Below are 17,545 nucleotides of genomic sequence, written 5' to 3'. Positions count from 1 at the left end.
ATCATTCATTTATTACTCTTCCATAATCTCTTCATCCTCATCAGGGTGGTGATGGGTCTGAAGGCTACAGAACATTGGGAGCAAGGCTGGAGCACACCCTGGACAGCGCAGCACTCGGTCAGAGGGATCACACTAATTAAAGTCTCTCACACCTGTGGACAGTTTCACACAGACGTGGGTAGGAACCAAACTCTTTATGGAGGCCGACCAGAGGTGAGGCTCAAACCCTGGAACTGCGTTACAGCCACACTACCTGTTCTGCCACCGTGAAGCTGTGATCATTTTGAGAATATCTTCAATCTGTTTCTGAGGCATATTTACTCTCAGATTTCTCGCAGTTAAATATAAACAAAAACAGTGTTCCTTTATGCACACGCAGAGTATTTGTGTTTGCCATGTTATCTGAGGTCCTTGCATTGTGTAAACCCAATGCTCGCTCTGTGTGTGTGTGGGTGTGTGTGTGTTCTCCATACGGTCCAGGGGAAATGACACAGCAGGTAATGTTATGGCTAATTTAGCGTAGCTTCTCTCCTTCACGCTCCTTTACCGAGACTAGGGAATGATTAAAATTAGATCCTGCTACGCAGCAATTGAATTTGGATGAACACACACACACACACACACACACACACACACACACACACACAGAGAGTTGTGTTTTTGTCGCAGTGGAACTACACAAAGAGATGTTTAACCTCTCAGCACTGAGATTAATCTGAACCAAGTGATTAGCCGTGTGTGTGGTGTTTTTGAGTTTGTGTGTTTGCATGATTGTGCTTTTTTTGTGACTGTGTGTTTGTGTGATTGTCTGTGAGTGTGACTGTGTGTTTGTGGATGTGTGAATGCGTGTGTGTAATGTTTAGATAAAGACAAGGGTTGCCAACCTCAGTCTTTCAGGATCCTTTGTTGAACAGAGGGGTTAAAAATTTAATTAAGGATTCTATACAAAAAAAAATAATAATAATAAAATAAAATAATGTAAATAAATCATTTAACACATTACAGTGGAGGTTTGCGGACAAAGTCCAACACCCTTGTATTTTGATTCATTACATACATTTATATTAATGTAATTAATAGGGGTGGGACTTTAACATTTTAATTTTGATTAATTAATTACAGGGAAAATAACAAAAAAAAAAAAATTGAACATGATGGAGATGACGGAAGAGACTACGCTGGTGGATGGGAAATTTAAATACAAGAAACTTCCAGATGGAAGTACAAACAAACATGTTGTTATTTGCTAATCACAGAAGCACTTCCACCATTCGTTACCACCTCAACGCAAAACATGTTGGGGCTAGCGCACAGGTCAGTGATGTTAACAGTACAGTGATCCCTCGTTTTTCATGGGGGATGCATTCCAAGACCACCTGCGAAAAACGAATTTCCGTGAAGTAGAGGAAAGATATATTTTTAATGTATTTAAAGAGTATTTGGACTTTTAAAACCCTCCTTGTTACTGTTAACAGCCCACCCTTTGCATTAAACAGTCATTCTATAATGTTTTTCAGCTGGAACTACGTGTGATATCCTAACAGTTTCTTTAATAGAGTAAATCCTAAGCTGTGATTTAGCGGAAGTAAATTTCACTCGGATGTGGACATGAACAATACATGAACTGTACGTAAGAAATACTTGTAAATGATATATTTTGTCACCAGTCAACACTCAACCACATGTTGAGGTTCACATTCAGAAACAAGATGTCAAAGTCCACGTCAGACAAATTGACCAATTCACTGGTAGTAGGTGAGAAAATAAACAAGATTTTGAATTTAAGCTTATGCTCGTTGATTCATTACTCAACCAAACGTAATTCAATATTTCTCATGCTAAATATTGAAATGTGATTAAAATGTGATTAATTTCAATTAATTAATTATAAAGCTTCTAATTAATTTGATTATGTTTTTTTAATCAAGTCCCACCCCTAGTAATGAACCCTAATCCTAAATCTAAATGTTACCCTAAACCTAACTTTACACTAACCTTAAAATGTCTTCCCTTACATTCTAAGGACCAGCTTGTGGTGCCGGCAAGGTAAAGAAGTCCCCAGAATGAGAGTATGTAAACAGGTTTTTTTCCCCCACAACATGATATTCCTGACACACACACACACACACACACTCGCAACACACGCACACACAAGCTGAGAGTGACAGTGAAGATACATTAAGACTCTCTCAGATGTCTCTGAGATTTAACTAATCTACTCCAGCTGTTAGCAGCCCTACACCTCTCTCAAAACATCTGCTTGGTGGGAGAAACAAATATAAAAAGGAACAGAGGGAAGGTCAGTACATCCATCCTAGGAGCTCCATGTGTTTATGAGTTGGCCTCATCCTTATGTGTGCCATGGACATTTTTAGTACTACATTATTTTTAAGTGTACTGCTGGGTAGTGTACTCGAACTCGAACTGTTTTACATGAATTAATAAAGCCAGTTAAATCAGGTCAGTTAAACATTTAATGTTAATTTGTGCGAATTTCTCTTTGCAGTTTCACAAAAGAGACCTGAGGATCTCAACCAAACAAATACCCACAATTCATTAACATCTTCTTTTCTACTCTCTTCATATCTGTGACATTGTGTTGAATCAGACGCAAGAACAGAATTAAGCCTCTGAACACTGCTGTAAACACTGACGCCGGCCAGCACTTTAATGCACATGCATGACTAAAATCTGCAGCTAATCCATGTAAACAAAGAGATAAATACACACACACACACAAACACCTTGGAAACCCGCAAGGTCAAATCAAATGTGTGTGAAACTAAACACGTATGAACATTTTCCTGTAGTTTAATTGGTTGTTAACGTTCTTAGGTGATTGTATGATATCCCAGGTGGTTGCTAAGGTGTTATTAACACATGCTATTATTCTGTTCAGTGTGATTTTTGTACACATTTTAGAATGGCAGCTATTTTAGCAGAGATTTTTAGCTATAGTGTTTCTGACAGAGTACAACCCACTGTTTTCCTTTATGTATGTGTAGTTGAAATGATGAGTGTGACTCACACTAAACAAGCTGTAGTCCTCAGTGCGGTCCAGCAGTTTGTCCAGTTGGTAAAGAGCCCGACTGGCAGCATGCCACGGCAAAAACTCACTCTCCTCAGAAAGATACGAGATAATCTGTAGGGGCACATTCTGAGGAAGATAACCCGCCCTGAGAGAGAGAGAGAAAGAGAGAGAGAGAGAGAGAGAGAGAGAGAGAGAGAGAGAGAGAGAGAGAGAGAGAGACTAAGACTTTGGCACCTCAGTGTATGCACTGATTTATCTAGAACAATTTTTTTAAAACAATGCATTTTGTTATAAATACGAGTCGACAATATAATAGTCAATATGTAAACAAACAAAACAAAAAACAAGAGTTAACACGGTTTTTAATCACCACTGTGCAGCGATTAACAACCAATAAGCTTCCATTATACTGATTAGCCATAACTTTAAGATGACCTTAAAGTTTTACACTCACTTTCCATTCTCTGAGCTCCACTGACCATAGACGAACTTTGTAGTTTTATACTTAGAGACAGGCCTCCATCTGTTGCTCTGCATACTTTGTTTACTCAGTGGTCAGGACCCCCATGGGACCACCATAGATCAGGTATCTATGAGGTGGTGGATCATTTTTAATGCTGCTGTGACACTGACGTGGTTGTGGTGTGTCAGTGTGGGTTGTGTTCTTACGAGTGGATCAGACACAGCAGTGCTGCTGGAATATTTAAACTCTGTGTCCACTCTATTAGACACACCTACCACATTGTAGGTGTAAAGTCAGGGACAGTAGCTCATCGGTCGCTGCACAGATTGTGTTGGTCATTCTCTAGTCTTCCATCAGTGGACTCTTTTGGCTGGATACTTTTGGTTGGTGGACTATTCTCAGTCCAGCAGTGTCACTGATCCACCACCCAAATCATACCTGCTGTGTGGTGGTCTTGTGGGGGTGCTGAACATTGAAAAAACAGATCAAAAGGGGGTTAACAAAGTATGCTGTGCCACAGGTGGACAATGAGTGTATGTACACAGATGCCATCTCAATGTTATGGTTGATTGGTGTACACTCTCTCTTTCTCTCGCTCAAACAAACACACACACAGCAGAGGCTCTTAAAGGGATATGGGATCTGAAACATTGCTGTTGCTTTTGTTAGTTTGCTGCTCATTGATTTGTCCATAGTTCTCCTATTAGCTCACCAAGTAATCTGTTCGCCCCAGTGGTGTATGAAAACTGCAGACATGCCCAGCAATTTCCCAGCAATCACTAATCCCAGGGTATCTAATAGGTCTTAATGTTTTGGTTCATTGGTGTTTGAAGGAACATGTATGCATGTGTACAGTATGTAAATGCATAAATGGAAAGCAAATGAATGCTTCAACGTTAGCATGACTGCACTGAACTGACGCCTCTCTCTGGAGAAGCGTGGCTTTAGAGTTAAAAGAATAAGAAGAATGGTTTTTAGGGCTGGCAGGTTAATTTCATGCCAGGCTTCCCCACTGCTTTACACACGGCTGAACGAACGAATCCACGTTTAGTCGCTATTTAAATCATAGCATTATGAGAGGGCACCTTATAGCCTCAATAAAGCAACACACCATGAGCCACGCTGTGTCCTGTACAGAGAAAAAAATATACAACTGACGAGAACAGGAGAAACAACAAAAAAACATCTCCTCTTGCAAAGCTGCAGTCCTGTTCACTTTGCATAAATACATAAAACATCAGAGGCTTTCTGAAATAAAGGCGCTGGCTCTAAAAGCAAAAGATCAAACCCCATCTACTGTCACTGGGAGCAGCATATCAGAGATGAGGTAATATTTCAGCAGGTCTTTGAGGTCCGCTCAAATGAGACAGAGCATTTGGGCACTAAAATTAGTCCCCGGCTTGCCATCATCGCTGCCTTCTGCATCCATCTCCACCCCGGCAACTCCACAGCCTCGGGCTCATCACACACTCAGAGTGGGCATTGAGACAAAACACAAAAAACCTGGAGAAAAACTTCAAACATTCTTGAAACGTGTGTTTGGCCAAATGTGTCGATGCAAATGTGTATTGGCCTATTATCAATAACATCCCATCAGACACTTCAGCTTCATTGGCTTAGTGCTTTCTACAGCTATTTAACCCAACAAATGATTCCATTAATTAATTTCAATAACCAAGAGCCACTGCCTCCCCTCCTACTTTGCATTGCTTTTTTGGGCTAAGCCTGGCCAAGTTATGTGGGCTGGCTCCAAAGGCCCACCCGGTGCCCCTCGTCCTCATACTGAGGAAGGTAAAGTGTGGTTGCATGTTAAAGTTGGCTACTATTTGTCAAAATGTGGAGCCGCAATGTCCTAAGGCTTGGGAGGCGGACTTAGGACCAAAAAGCTACCTGTTAGATCTGCAGGACCAGCTGAAAAACAATAGGGGTTGGGGGAAGGGAGCACTCTTTCTCCTCCATCAGCATCCACAGCTGAAATGCCATTGAGCAAAGCATCTAACCCTGCAAGTGCTCCCTGGGCACATATGTGGCTGATTGGTTAATCACCGCCCTTAATCACTAGTGGGTGACCCACACAGATGGGTTAAAAGTAAAGCTTAAGAGCTGTTTTTATTGACTTTTGGGTTGTTGAATTTTGACGTACTGCTGTGCAATGACAATTAAAGCATGATTCCCATATAGTGAAGCTACAAGTGTTCCTAATAAAGTGTCCAATAAAGTGGAAGTACAAGTAGTTGTTCCAATACAATAGATTACTGTGTATTAATCTTCTCTTCTTTTTCAGCCAACCCCTTTTACACAGTGATAGGAAACGAAGTAGCACACAGAAAGCCCCAATTCCACATGCTGATCCATTGTTGTTATAGGGACAAGTGGAATAACTGCTGCTCTTTGGACAGATTTTGTCTAGTCACACACTCTGAATAGCAGGGGTAAGAGAAAAATCTGCTCTCAGATTAACTGCAGTAATCATGTTGTGAAAAAGACTGAGCTTTTGCAGTTTGTTCTTCAACAGGTGAAATTTTCATTTTTTTTCTTGTGAATAAACAGGAAGAAATAAGTGTCCATTCTCGGGCTAAATTGCCTGTGGAATACCTGCATAATCACAACAAAGAGCCACTCAATAACCATTATCTGGAATAAACAGCTATCAAGCTCCAGTACTTTTTGCATTGAGATCCTGAACAGGAAACAGAAAACATTCAGGTAGATTCGGATCAACAAGCGTCATTAACCCAGCTACAAATGAGACGTATAATAATGTTACATATTTCATGCAGCAAAACGGTTTTTGGTGTCTGGAACCCGGAGCTTTCCAAGCGTCAAATAAATTACGCCGTCGTCCTGCATTAATTAAAGCGACTCTCTCATTAAGCCGGAGACTTTAAAGGCACACAATAAAACACAATTACTCTGGAGCCTTAATCAGTCATGTCGCATTAAAGCCACAGCAAACGCTCGTCTTTATAAAGCACAACCCCTTTCTCTCATTCCCTCATTCTGTCTCTTCAGGTGGAGGACAGAGACGAAGAGTGTTCTCTGATAGTGTCCTTGAAGATTGGATCAGTGCTTATCACTTTTAAACATTTAAAAAGGAAATTACCATGAGGTTGTTCACAGCCTGAGTCTTCAGATCAGTGGTCTGCACGGTATTTAAAAAACAAACCTGGAGCGCTGGTTTATGATTAATTGAAATGGTCTGCAATAGCATGTAATTATTACTTTTATCTAGTCATAGCTTTGCGGTGGTCTAACATCAGTTCTGTCTGGGGCTTTTCAGACAAAAACTTTGAACAATGAGCTTGCTTTTGCCTTCATTATTCATCTAAATTCCTAAATGTGATTTTCCTAACTTCTAACATTGTGAACTCTTGGTTATTTGGTAGATTTCAATCAGTGGTAAAATACATAGACATATATATGCAAATATAGAGACAGTTCCCTGATTAGAAAAGCGAAAGGGTGAGCCCTGTAAACAGACACCATTTTAAGTATTGCCAGCGTTCCCTTTCAGGTTTTACCCAATCAACTTGTCCTCCTCATTTATCATGTCTCTGGTAAAGCTAACTGTGTTTTTTTTAGCTCTCTCTGTTTCATTATGCTTTCAAGGATGCTGTATATTCTCAGAAAAAGGTACATTACTGTCACTAAAGTTACCAACAATATAAATGTACCATTAAATGTACAGCAGTGGTTTTAAATTCCAATTTTGTTTCCTATAGGTACATTACATTCCCTTCTCCAGAAGTGAGGTGAATGTTGATTAACTTTCTTATAGAACTGTGTAATATGAAAGAACATATTAGAAGTCCTGGGATGATGAAATGAACGCAGTTTTAAAATCTACAATTCTAATAGAGTAAGGTACAATTATGTCTGCTTACAGAAAGCCTGTTACACTTTCATGGCAATTGATTTAGGCTCCATTCACTAAAATGCAATTCCACTCAAAATTCAGTGGTTAAGGTGTAAACAAACTAATGGAAAGTGGTTTGGTTTGATGTGAAATGCTCTGTTTTAGAGCAACTCAGTGAGTCAGAATTGTTCTCAGTGGTAGTGAATGGAACCAGGGTCCACTTCTAAAAGCTTCTCAGAAAGCTTTTACGTGAAATGGTTATGAATACCCTGCTTGATGACTGAGACATTGTTTTGCAGTATATTTTAGATGATGGAGTGATATATGCAGGGAATTTTGAAGCAAAGTAGTTCCTAAAGATAACATACTTTTCAGATATCCTGTCATCATCATCATCATCATTCTACAACATTCCATATTCATTCATTCATTCATTCATTCATTATCTGTAAGTGCTTATCCAGTTCAGGGTCGCGGTGGGTCCAGAGCCTACCTGGAATCATTGGGCGCAAGGCGGGATCACACCCTGAAGGGGGCACCAGTCCTTCACAGGGCAACACACACATTCACACATTCACTCACACACTCACACCTACGGACACTTTTGAGTCACCAATCCACCTACCAACATGTGTTTTTGCACTGCGGGAGGAAACCGGAGCACCCGGAGGAAACCCACGCGGACACAGAGAGAACACACCAAACTCCTCCAAGGGAATCGAACCCACAACCTCCAGGTCCCTGTAGCTGTGTGACTGTGACACTACCTGCTGCGGCATTGTGATGCCACATTCCATATTAAAACTCAAAAAAATATATAATATATAAATAAAATATAATATTTTTGTTTTAGAAACAGACGTCTGGCTCCGTATACCCCCACTACAAAGAAATCAGAGTATTTCAACAATGGAATCTGACTGATAATTATGGAAATCTGAAGAATAGTTGGAATTCCCATTTCTATTCTTTTCCTAAGGCCTGAATGATCTGACTGAGAGGTATGAGAATGGAGAACAAGAAAAATATTCATTACACACAGAATCCAGGACTGTAGGACTAAAGCTGACTGCGTAGTGAAAGTGTATACAGTAATGAAACTCTGTGTTTTGTCTGAAAGGCAGTGTCGCTGGTCATTCACTCACTGTTTGTACCTTTTTTTTCCTGCCTGTCTCTTCATTTCTGAATTATTCAGCTTTGGTTTGGTGAGTAAGGAACAGGAGGAGGTGGGGCGGGGGATGTTCATTAAAAATAAAAGAATACAACATTACCATAGCGCACTTCAGGGCACTGGAGCTTTTTTCCCCCTGCTCTCGGCACGCAGCGAAGAATGGGTTCATTATTTTGGAGGGAAACACACACATGCACAAGTACATGTGTGAGCTCAAACCTCAGGGAGAAAGTTTGAGGTCATTTGTCATTCGTACACATTCAGTAATGGTCAGGGGCAAAAATGGCAAACAACAATATGGTTCTGTCTCAGAAACTAGTGAACTGCCATGCTCCGCTTTGGCTAAGGGTTTAGCTTTGGGTCAAACGCAGATGGATAGTTATTTCCACTCCTACAAGACCACACTGTTGTCTTTGAATGAAGAGATAAATTGAAATGCCCCAGTACTGCCTAGTACTATCTGCTGAAGGCCATTGTTTTCCTTTAAAAATATCGTTTTATTTTTAGCATTTTGAGTTAATAATTACTATCTATATTATAAGAGTGCACATATTATTACAATTGTCACAAGTAATAAAGTAAAACGCCAAGGTACAGCAACTTTATAAGGACAACCATGGCCTAATGTTTAGAGAAGCGAGCTTGAAACTGGAAGGTCATTGGTTGGAGACTGAACTAGCTAGCGCTAACATAAAAAATATCCTACCAATGCATAAATGCGACTAATAAAAATAAAAGACATTCTGACTGAAAACAATCAAGTTCGTCATGACCACAGCATGTGTCTGTCAGCTTGATGCAAAACTTTTCTGATCTGCCTTAAAAGCTAATGAGAGAAAACTCTCTCCCTGCTCGAATGAAATATGTCTTGGACCCAAAACCATCCAAACTAAATAGCATCCGAGTGCCTAAACAAAAATCATTAACTTCTAAATTGGCTTGTAATTGTTTACTCATTTAAGAAAGATTTGCAGAGCATTTGAAGAAGGTCCATTAAGTACCTTCATTAGTTTGGGAGTGAATGACAAAGAAAGGCTCATTGTTTGCTTAAATGAATCGAATAAGAGCCACTGATTTTTATTTCCAAGTGTATTCTTTTTTTATCAGAGCTGTGGAAATATACTCATAAAGTAAAGACTGAAATATGATATTCAGTCTGTGTGAATGGCTACACTAACCCTACAGTTTTTTAGCCCTCTCTGGACCATAAAATTAATAACAAGTAAAGTGTAGATAGGGCCGTGTGAAACAGCATTATTGAAGTGTGTGAATATTTCCCATGAGCTACAGGAGCATTTAATTAGGTTGTACCGCTCTAGGCACCTTCAGAAACACAAAAATGTCTGTTGTTCTTCTCTACTCCGATGCACATTTTCTTAGCCTCCACTTTAATACAAATACAAGAGCATGAATGTGAGAGTTGGGGTGATTAAGAACAGTGCGATTGTTAATAAGCACATGTGCAAAAATGTAAGGGGCAATAAACACTTTGGAAAGCACAGACCCTGAGGTGGAATGAAATAGACGGGCAAAATTCCCTCCCAGCAACAGCAACAGGAAGGTTTTCTATTATCTACTAATGCAGAGGTTAACAGTGAAACAACCCAAGGGCACAGCACTGCAAGAACTGCCAGTCCTACTAGAAATGTGAAAGAACATTTTTATCTCAACAAATACCAAGAAAAAAAAAAGATTGACTTTTCTATTTCACCAGGAATGTATTTACATTTTGTTAGGAAAGTGGCAATGAAAAAATCAGGAGGGGGGAAAAAGCAATGAATTAAATAACACTGCTTAATGAGAGGATGGTCCTCAGGGTTAAATCCTTGGCCCTTTGCAGTTGTAACAAAAAAATAACACAAGGGCAAAAAATGCAGGAACTGCCCTTCTTAACAAAAACTAATTGTTCCCTTCTTTATTAAAAGAAAAAAGAAAAAAATTACTATTTCACAGAATGGAATTTGCCTTTTGGTCAGAGTGTGCCAGATAAACAAACAGGAAAAACAATAACAAAAGAAAACTACCAGGGAAAATAAAAACATTGTCTAATGAGATGATGTTCCACAGAGTTCGGTCCTACACCTTTTATGTGTTTAACAGGAATAGACCTCGAGGGCATAGAAGTGCAGTAACTGCCCTCCATAAAACAACACATTCACATATTGCATATAAATACTACAATTCATCTATGTTTTAAGAGAAAAATGAGTGACTGTTAAATTGTTTTGGTTAAATTGGGGTGTGGCGGCACGGTGGCGCAGCAGGTAGTGTCGCAGTCACACAGCTCCAGGGGCCTGAAGGTTGTGGGTTCAATTCCCGCTCCGGGTGACTGTCTGTGAGGAGCTGGTGTGTTCTCCCTGTGTCCGCGTGGGTTTCCTCCGGGTGCTCCGGTTTCCTCCCACAGTCCAAAAAACACATGTTGCAGGTGGATTGGCGACTCGAAAGTGTCCGTAGGTGTGAGTGAATGTGTGTGTGTGTCTGTGTTGCCCTGTGAGGACTGGCGTCCCCTCCAGGGTGTATTCCCGCCTTGCGCCCGATGATTCCAGGTAGGCTCTGGACCCCCCGCGACCCTAAATTAGATAAGCGGTTACAGATAATGGATGGATGGATGGTTAAATTGGTTAAACAAAACTAACAAGGATATAAAAAATGTCAATACTTTGGAAATGTAACATGACAAAAATTTAAGAAGACAAATTTTGTTAAAATGTTAGAAATTAAATAAACAAATTATAGAGTGATAAACTTAAAATGACTAAAGAAACGCACGTTATTGAATAGCCACACTTATGTCTTATGAGAAGGTGTGTCAATCCTTAACACTTTACTTATACATGAAAACGGCAAAAACCAACATACTGTTGCTTTCATGCTGCTAAAAAAATAATTTTTTCTCTTTCACAGAAAGGAGTAACCCTGCTTTACTTGAAGGTTTTCCTCAAATTGAGCAAGACAAGAATCCAAGGGCAGAGAACTTTATTAATGGCCATTGATAGTACTTCAATTTACTCCTGGTTTCAGTAATTTATAAAAAAAATTTCAGGAAGGAATTTACATAATTAAACTAAACTAACTGAAATAAAAGTGCAAATAAATAAATAAATAAAATCCAAGAGAATTAAATAACATTTATACTGCAGGGAGTTCTTCAGGGTTCAAACCTCAACCCTTCTCAAAACAAAACAAGTTGTTGAGTGTAGCTGGAAAAAGGGCTAAACAAATAAAAGCACAGGAGGATTAAATAACAGCGCTTTACTAGAAGGCGTTCCTCAGGGTTTGATCCTGGGCCCTGTGTGAGTGTAAAGTACCCAAGTTCTCCTGTTGTTCTGCATTCATTCAAGCAAATCATTACACTGGGGGAGCAGCTGTGGCCAAGTCAGAGTGTTTTTACATAACAACAGAGCACTCTGCATGGCTGTTAAAGCCCTGTCTGTCCCAGCACGAACACACACACAGCAGCGGCTGATGAGTCTATCCATTTCCCGATGATGAACAGCAGAGCTGGGCTGGGAAAGAAAAAAACAACCAAAAAAAATAAAAAACAATAAAAAAAAAAACTGAAAGCATCTGGCAGCTTTCCTGTTCGTTTGTTGGGGGGCAGTCAGCGGAAAAGCCTGGGCAAGAATGGATGCCCCACACAATGTGTTCAAAGCAGTGCTGCAGGCAAACTGTCAACAATCACAGCTCTTTGCCTCCATACAGAGCTCAGAAGAGGACCTCGGCAACAAGCTCTTTAACTTCTCAGAGCTAGCAGTGAAGAAAGACATAAGGGCAACCCACTGCTAGCATTTAGCTAAATGCTCCCAATTAATTCATATCAGCTCACCCACAATTATGGGCTATTTCCTCTGGCTGGGACTCATTAGTTCGAAAGGGTGAGAGCAGTGGTGCGAAAAAGACGTCAAGCAGAAGGCCTATTGCTCCTCTGGGAATACATGATGAGTGCATCTATGAGCTCCGGTCCATTCAGCAGCATTAAAGCAACCATTTATAAGCTGGCAAAGGTACTTTTGTACCTTGAATGTTTGCATTTTCTACTCATAAACTGAAAGGAAATTACATTTGATGGCTGTTTCTTTGAGCTTATGGCTACTGTGAAGCCCTGAAAGTATTCCACAGACAACTGAGACTGAGCAAAAAGGTCATTTCTTCCACTGTATTCACAGTAAACAGGATTTCACCTGTTGAAGAAGAAATCACAAACAACATGTTACTGCACACTGACCAGAATACTGAAGGACCTGCCTTATATATGTCCTCAAACTGACTGTTGTTTTAGAAGGACATATCTATTACCCCCATTCATGGGCTAATTTACTAAAAGTACTGACACAGTACAGTCTCAGAAAAAATACAACCCATTCAACATCATAGTTTTTTTTATTTATGAATATTCACATTTCCTCCTATAGAGGAGAATGTAGTGTAACTTTAGGAGCCACAACTGGTCCTTACGACCACTGTCATACCTCTGAGGGTCACTTTAGTGAACAATCAAGTTCCTGTACCGTTACTCATTTTCTAACAGTGTAATCACTTTATTAAAGACATCTACCTTCTACCTTTGCTATATTTAACATTGTATCCCATTAGTTTATCAGCCTCTCTGCTCTGCTCATTACCGGTCAATTCCAAAATGACAGAGACACTGCTGACCAGATATTATATCTGTAGAGGTCCGTTCTCAGCAGAGCTGTGAAAAATTTTTGGGAAAATCAAAGGAAGGGCTACTACTCCAAGAAAGTGGATGGAGGGGTTCATGAAATGGGGCCAATAAATGTAATGTAATAGACATCCATTGTAAGGGCTGATTGAACATAAGGCGATGTAGACCATGTGTAAATCTCAGTTATGTGACACTCTAAACACACTGTTGTGCCAGGGAACATCAAAGAGCTCAGGAATCCTCTGAGCGAGCGCAATCCCAGTATAGCTGCAGGAAATTCTCTCTCTTTCTCTCTCTCTCTCGCTCACACACACACATTCCCATCACTCTTTCACTGCTTTCGGCAGCTGTAGCTTTAACAGTAGCTCAACGGGGACCTGTAGGAGACTGGAGCTAATGATTGAGCCCTGCTGGATCTGCTCAGCAAGCTGCTGGTGGTGGATGGTAAAGAGAGAGTAGGAAAGAGAGAGGGCAAGAAAGAGAGAGAGAAAGGGATGTATCTCTGCACTCCTCCGTTCCCCCATTATCTTTTAGCTCAGCGTGGGCCTGGCAGCTTCGCCCCAGGCTTCGTTTCGTCAGGAACGCTAGGCACTTTTTTTTCCCCTCTTCCACTCCCCCTTACCCACTGGCTAGAGGAAGCAAAAGGCCAACCAGAGCAGCTGCCATTAGCGGCCAACCAAAGCTAGACCTGCTTTTTAGCCACTAAAAAACCCCACCTGGCTAGGTTGAAGACGTCATCAATCAGCCCGGCCCGATTGCCCACCGAGATGATCTGCAGGAGAGAGAAACGAGAAACCACAGTTTAAAATTTAAAGTAGTAAAAATTAACATCAACACCATTTCCCACATTGTTGACTCCAAATATAGACAGAGAAAGCAGGTTTAGTACGGTGGGGCATATATATATATATATATATATATATATATATATATATATATATATATATATATATATATATATATATAGTGACAAGCCAAAATCATTGCAAAGTGAAAAGCAATGACAGGTTTTGCCATGTGGTTTGTGTAGGGTGTTGCTTGGTGGGTGTGAAGGATTTGTTGTGGTATACCAACTGGCTGCTAGAGTGCTGTTGGTTATAAAAAAATATATTACAGACTATCTTTTATAAATATATATTACAGAAATGGGACTCGCATGATAAACTAGGGTCCAGACATTATAGATCATGTTATTACGGCACCCCTAAGGTGACATGGTGGTAGTTTTAATAAGGTGTGGCTACACAATAATATATTTAGTCCACAAGATAATATATGGTGGCCTGAAGTCATGACCACAAATAGTGTAATTTGTGGCAGTGGCTTAACATGTTGTGGGAACTATATAATTTGTAGCTGAGAAATTTCTTTTAGCAATATCTTCAGAGTTTGCAGAGAGAGCAAAGTGGGTGATGGAATAAGGTGATTCTTGCTAGTCAGTTTACCAAGGCCTCACACTGACGATGCAAATGTTAAATGTTTTATGGTCAACTTCTGCAAGATCAGAAATCTGATGATAAAAAAAAAACCATCAAGACACAGGCTAATGGTTTATCAATGTCTCAATGGCAGCAGTCTTGCACTTAACATGGCCAAGACAGAAATGCAAAAGGACCAATCACAAGTCTGCTATTTTGGCATGACATGTAGAATTAAGGTTTTTTATGATTCACGTTGGACCAATATCGGAGCCAATGCAAAATGATATACAGAACAGGCAGAATCCTGACAGTGAGGCCAACTTAACACACTAAAGACATCAGACTCTATATGTCTATGTGTGGGCGGAGTGTCTGTGGCTCGGAATACAATGCCAGTGTCTCCAGTATGCCTTTATGTGTTGGTCCAAGATTATAGTAAAATTGAATACTGTCACTCAATGCTTCTTTATGAAGTCATAATGGATTCAATAAAGTGTATTTGTCTATGCCGAACTCATTATCTTACATTATCTTATATATATATTTAGTTGTGTCAGTATATTATTTGGTATTATTTACCTTGTTAAAAACAATGGCCATGTCATTTAATGGGCTCGGTCTGTTATAAATAATGCTATGCTTTATGATATATTTAGTTCCACGATACTGAAGCTTCATAGCTCCAAGGCAAAACTAAAAGAGTAAACTTTACACACCAGCAGTATCTTGGATGATTCACTACATGTTTGTTCTGTATGCTTGTATTGCTTTCTATATTCTAAACTAAGGTTTGACTGCCAGATGGAGCAGGAGCACCATGTTATACCAGTAAGATTCCTTGGGCAAGACTCCTAACACCGCACTGGTTTATATCTGTAACCTGATTTGTCAAGTGTCTGCCAAATGCCATGCATGTAAACATAAGGGTAAAGAAAACTGAAAAATGAGCAAGGAGAGGCGGAAAGAGGAGAAGCAAAACAGAGAACAGGGTGAACGGCTCCGTACCGTGGGGTTGCTCATGAGCTGCTGTATGAGGAGTCTCCAGTTGTGGAGGTCGTAGTTCACTCTGAAGTAACCCGTCTGATTGATGTTGCCCAGCAACCACGTCTCCTCGTCTATGCGGCCCACTCGATGTGTCTCTATAAATAACAAGGGCAGAGGAGTGGGGGGTGAATATTTAACTGCTCGACTGACAGCTCATTAGAACGTCTGCATTGTGGTTCCTTTTGGAAAGAGCACAAACAAGCACAGGTCTCGGGGCCAGGTTTCTGTGATGAATGGATGTGAGGGGCATGTGGTGACACAGCTTTAATGGGAATGCCTATAGACAGCCAGGGCTTTTTATGGTGGAATTTGTGCCCTGACTGCAGTCGTTTCTAATGAATCTCCTCTCCATCGCTCATCCATTTAGTGCCCGAGACACGAGATGAAATGCCACGAGACGTAATTGACTCGTTCACCAGAGAACTGCCCACTGACGGCAACGATGACGACGTGTCCCCCCATTCAAAGCATTTTTTCTATATTCATAAACGCATTAGTAATCGATTCACGCCAAGGCTCTACGTGTGTCGGCGCAGATGGTTATGGGTCTCATTCTTCTTCATTTCATGTTCTGATTAAACGTGATATCACACAGGCAAGTCCTCGGGTAATTCTACTGTAAATACACATTAAGGAGGAAGGGAGGAATGACCGTTCATTTGTCTCACTCAGAAATGGATTTACATCTTTCCATTATCCCACATTTTTCATGTATTTCCCCCCCTGAGATCCTTCTGTGATGTTTATGCATTTTTATGAACCAAAAGGCAGTCATCATTTATTTCCCAGACTCTAGTTGTCCTTTACAATGTAACAAGTGTGATATGTCACTGCTAATACAAGAAAACCTCATATCTTCAACAAAGCATCTTAACAAGACCATCACCCCATAACTGTAATATAACAGTATCAAATATATACGGATATGTTTTTTCTCCCTCTCTGCGATTTAGCAGAATTACCATTGGTCCATTTATCGCACAGTTTATCACACACTTAATACAGTAAAATAAAAGGGTTTATTCTTTCTATAAATTAATACAAGTGGTGTGAGCAAGTGTGAAGGACAAAGTTAGTTTCCAGATATTCTCCTTGATTTAACATAATGAAGTATGAATTAACCAGTAAAAGTGGGTATTAAATGAATATATAAGGAAAATAACTCACACAAAAACAGATTTGGGGAGCGTTAAACCAACACATTCCCACACAAAATATCACTACTTAATGTAATATTATACTGTACTGTACACACTGTAATGTATGTGTTTTTTTGAGTAAATAACCCCCTATAGCTTCAGTAAATCTCATTTTCTCAGCTGCCTAAGTCTTTGGCACTTTACTATAAAAGACAGCTGCTCTTTTCAAATTACACAACAAATGAACATCATCAAAAAGGGTTTGTCCAGACAGTGATGTTATGTAAATTGCTGTTCTGATTGGTTGACTTGTTCAAAAAACAGCAGTCCAGGACAAAACATGCCTTATGACATATAACAAGATGCTTTTATACACACACCATATTGGGCCTTAATTAAGGCTTTGTTTGGCATTACCAAAGGTTTTTCACTATGGATTAAGCTTTATTATAATCTCTGTCAGTGCCTCTGTTATGTGTGTAAACATGCTATTAACTGTAATTGAATATAATAAGCATTAGATTAAAAGCTTTTATAGACAAATGCCAAGCCTGAATTAAACCCTTGTATTAATGCTGTATTAGTGTATAACTGGCTAAACAAGCATTACCATGTCTTTCGTAATTCTATGTAATTTCTGTAAACACAGAAATTACCTGAACCTGAAAATCATGCAGTGTCATGTAGAGCGAGAACAACTAATGAGGGGATACACCAATCCTACATAACTTTATGACCACTTTATTGTTTCCAC

The 17,545-nt window shown here is 39.9% G+C and overlaps 1 protein-coding gene across 1 annotated transcript in view; it reads right to left on the bottom strand.

Moving 5' to 3' along the window:
* The window catches only part of LOC136694709 (thyrotropin-releasing hormone-degrading ectoenzyme-like), a 268,426-nt gene that overhangs the window by 39,991 nt on the left and 210,890 nt on the right, over window positions 1–17,545 (bottom strand). Inside the window, exons 12-14 of the mRNA XM_066668480.1 lie at window positions 15,614–15,747; window positions 13,904–13,959; window positions 3,029–3,176 (exon numbers count right to left, since the gene is read on the bottom strand). Of these exons, the coding sequence (XP_066524577.1) occupies window positions 3,029–3,176; window positions 13,904–13,959; window positions 15,614–15,747 (338 nt within the window). The remainder of the gene's footprint in view (window positions 1–3,028; window positions 3,177–13,903; window positions 13,960–15,613; window positions 15,748–17,545) is intronic.

This window comes from Hoplias malabaricus, chromosome 4, assembly GCF_029633855.1.
Source record: "Hoplias malabaricus isolate fHopMal1 chromosome 4, fHopMal1.hap1, whole genome shotgun sequence".
NCBI lineage: Eukaryota > Metazoa > Chordata > Actinopteri > Characiformes > Erythrinidae > Hoplias > Hoplias malabaricus.
The sequence above is the reverse complement of the archived record's forward strand: the minus strand, read 5'-3'. Positions and strand labels throughout refer to the sequence as shown.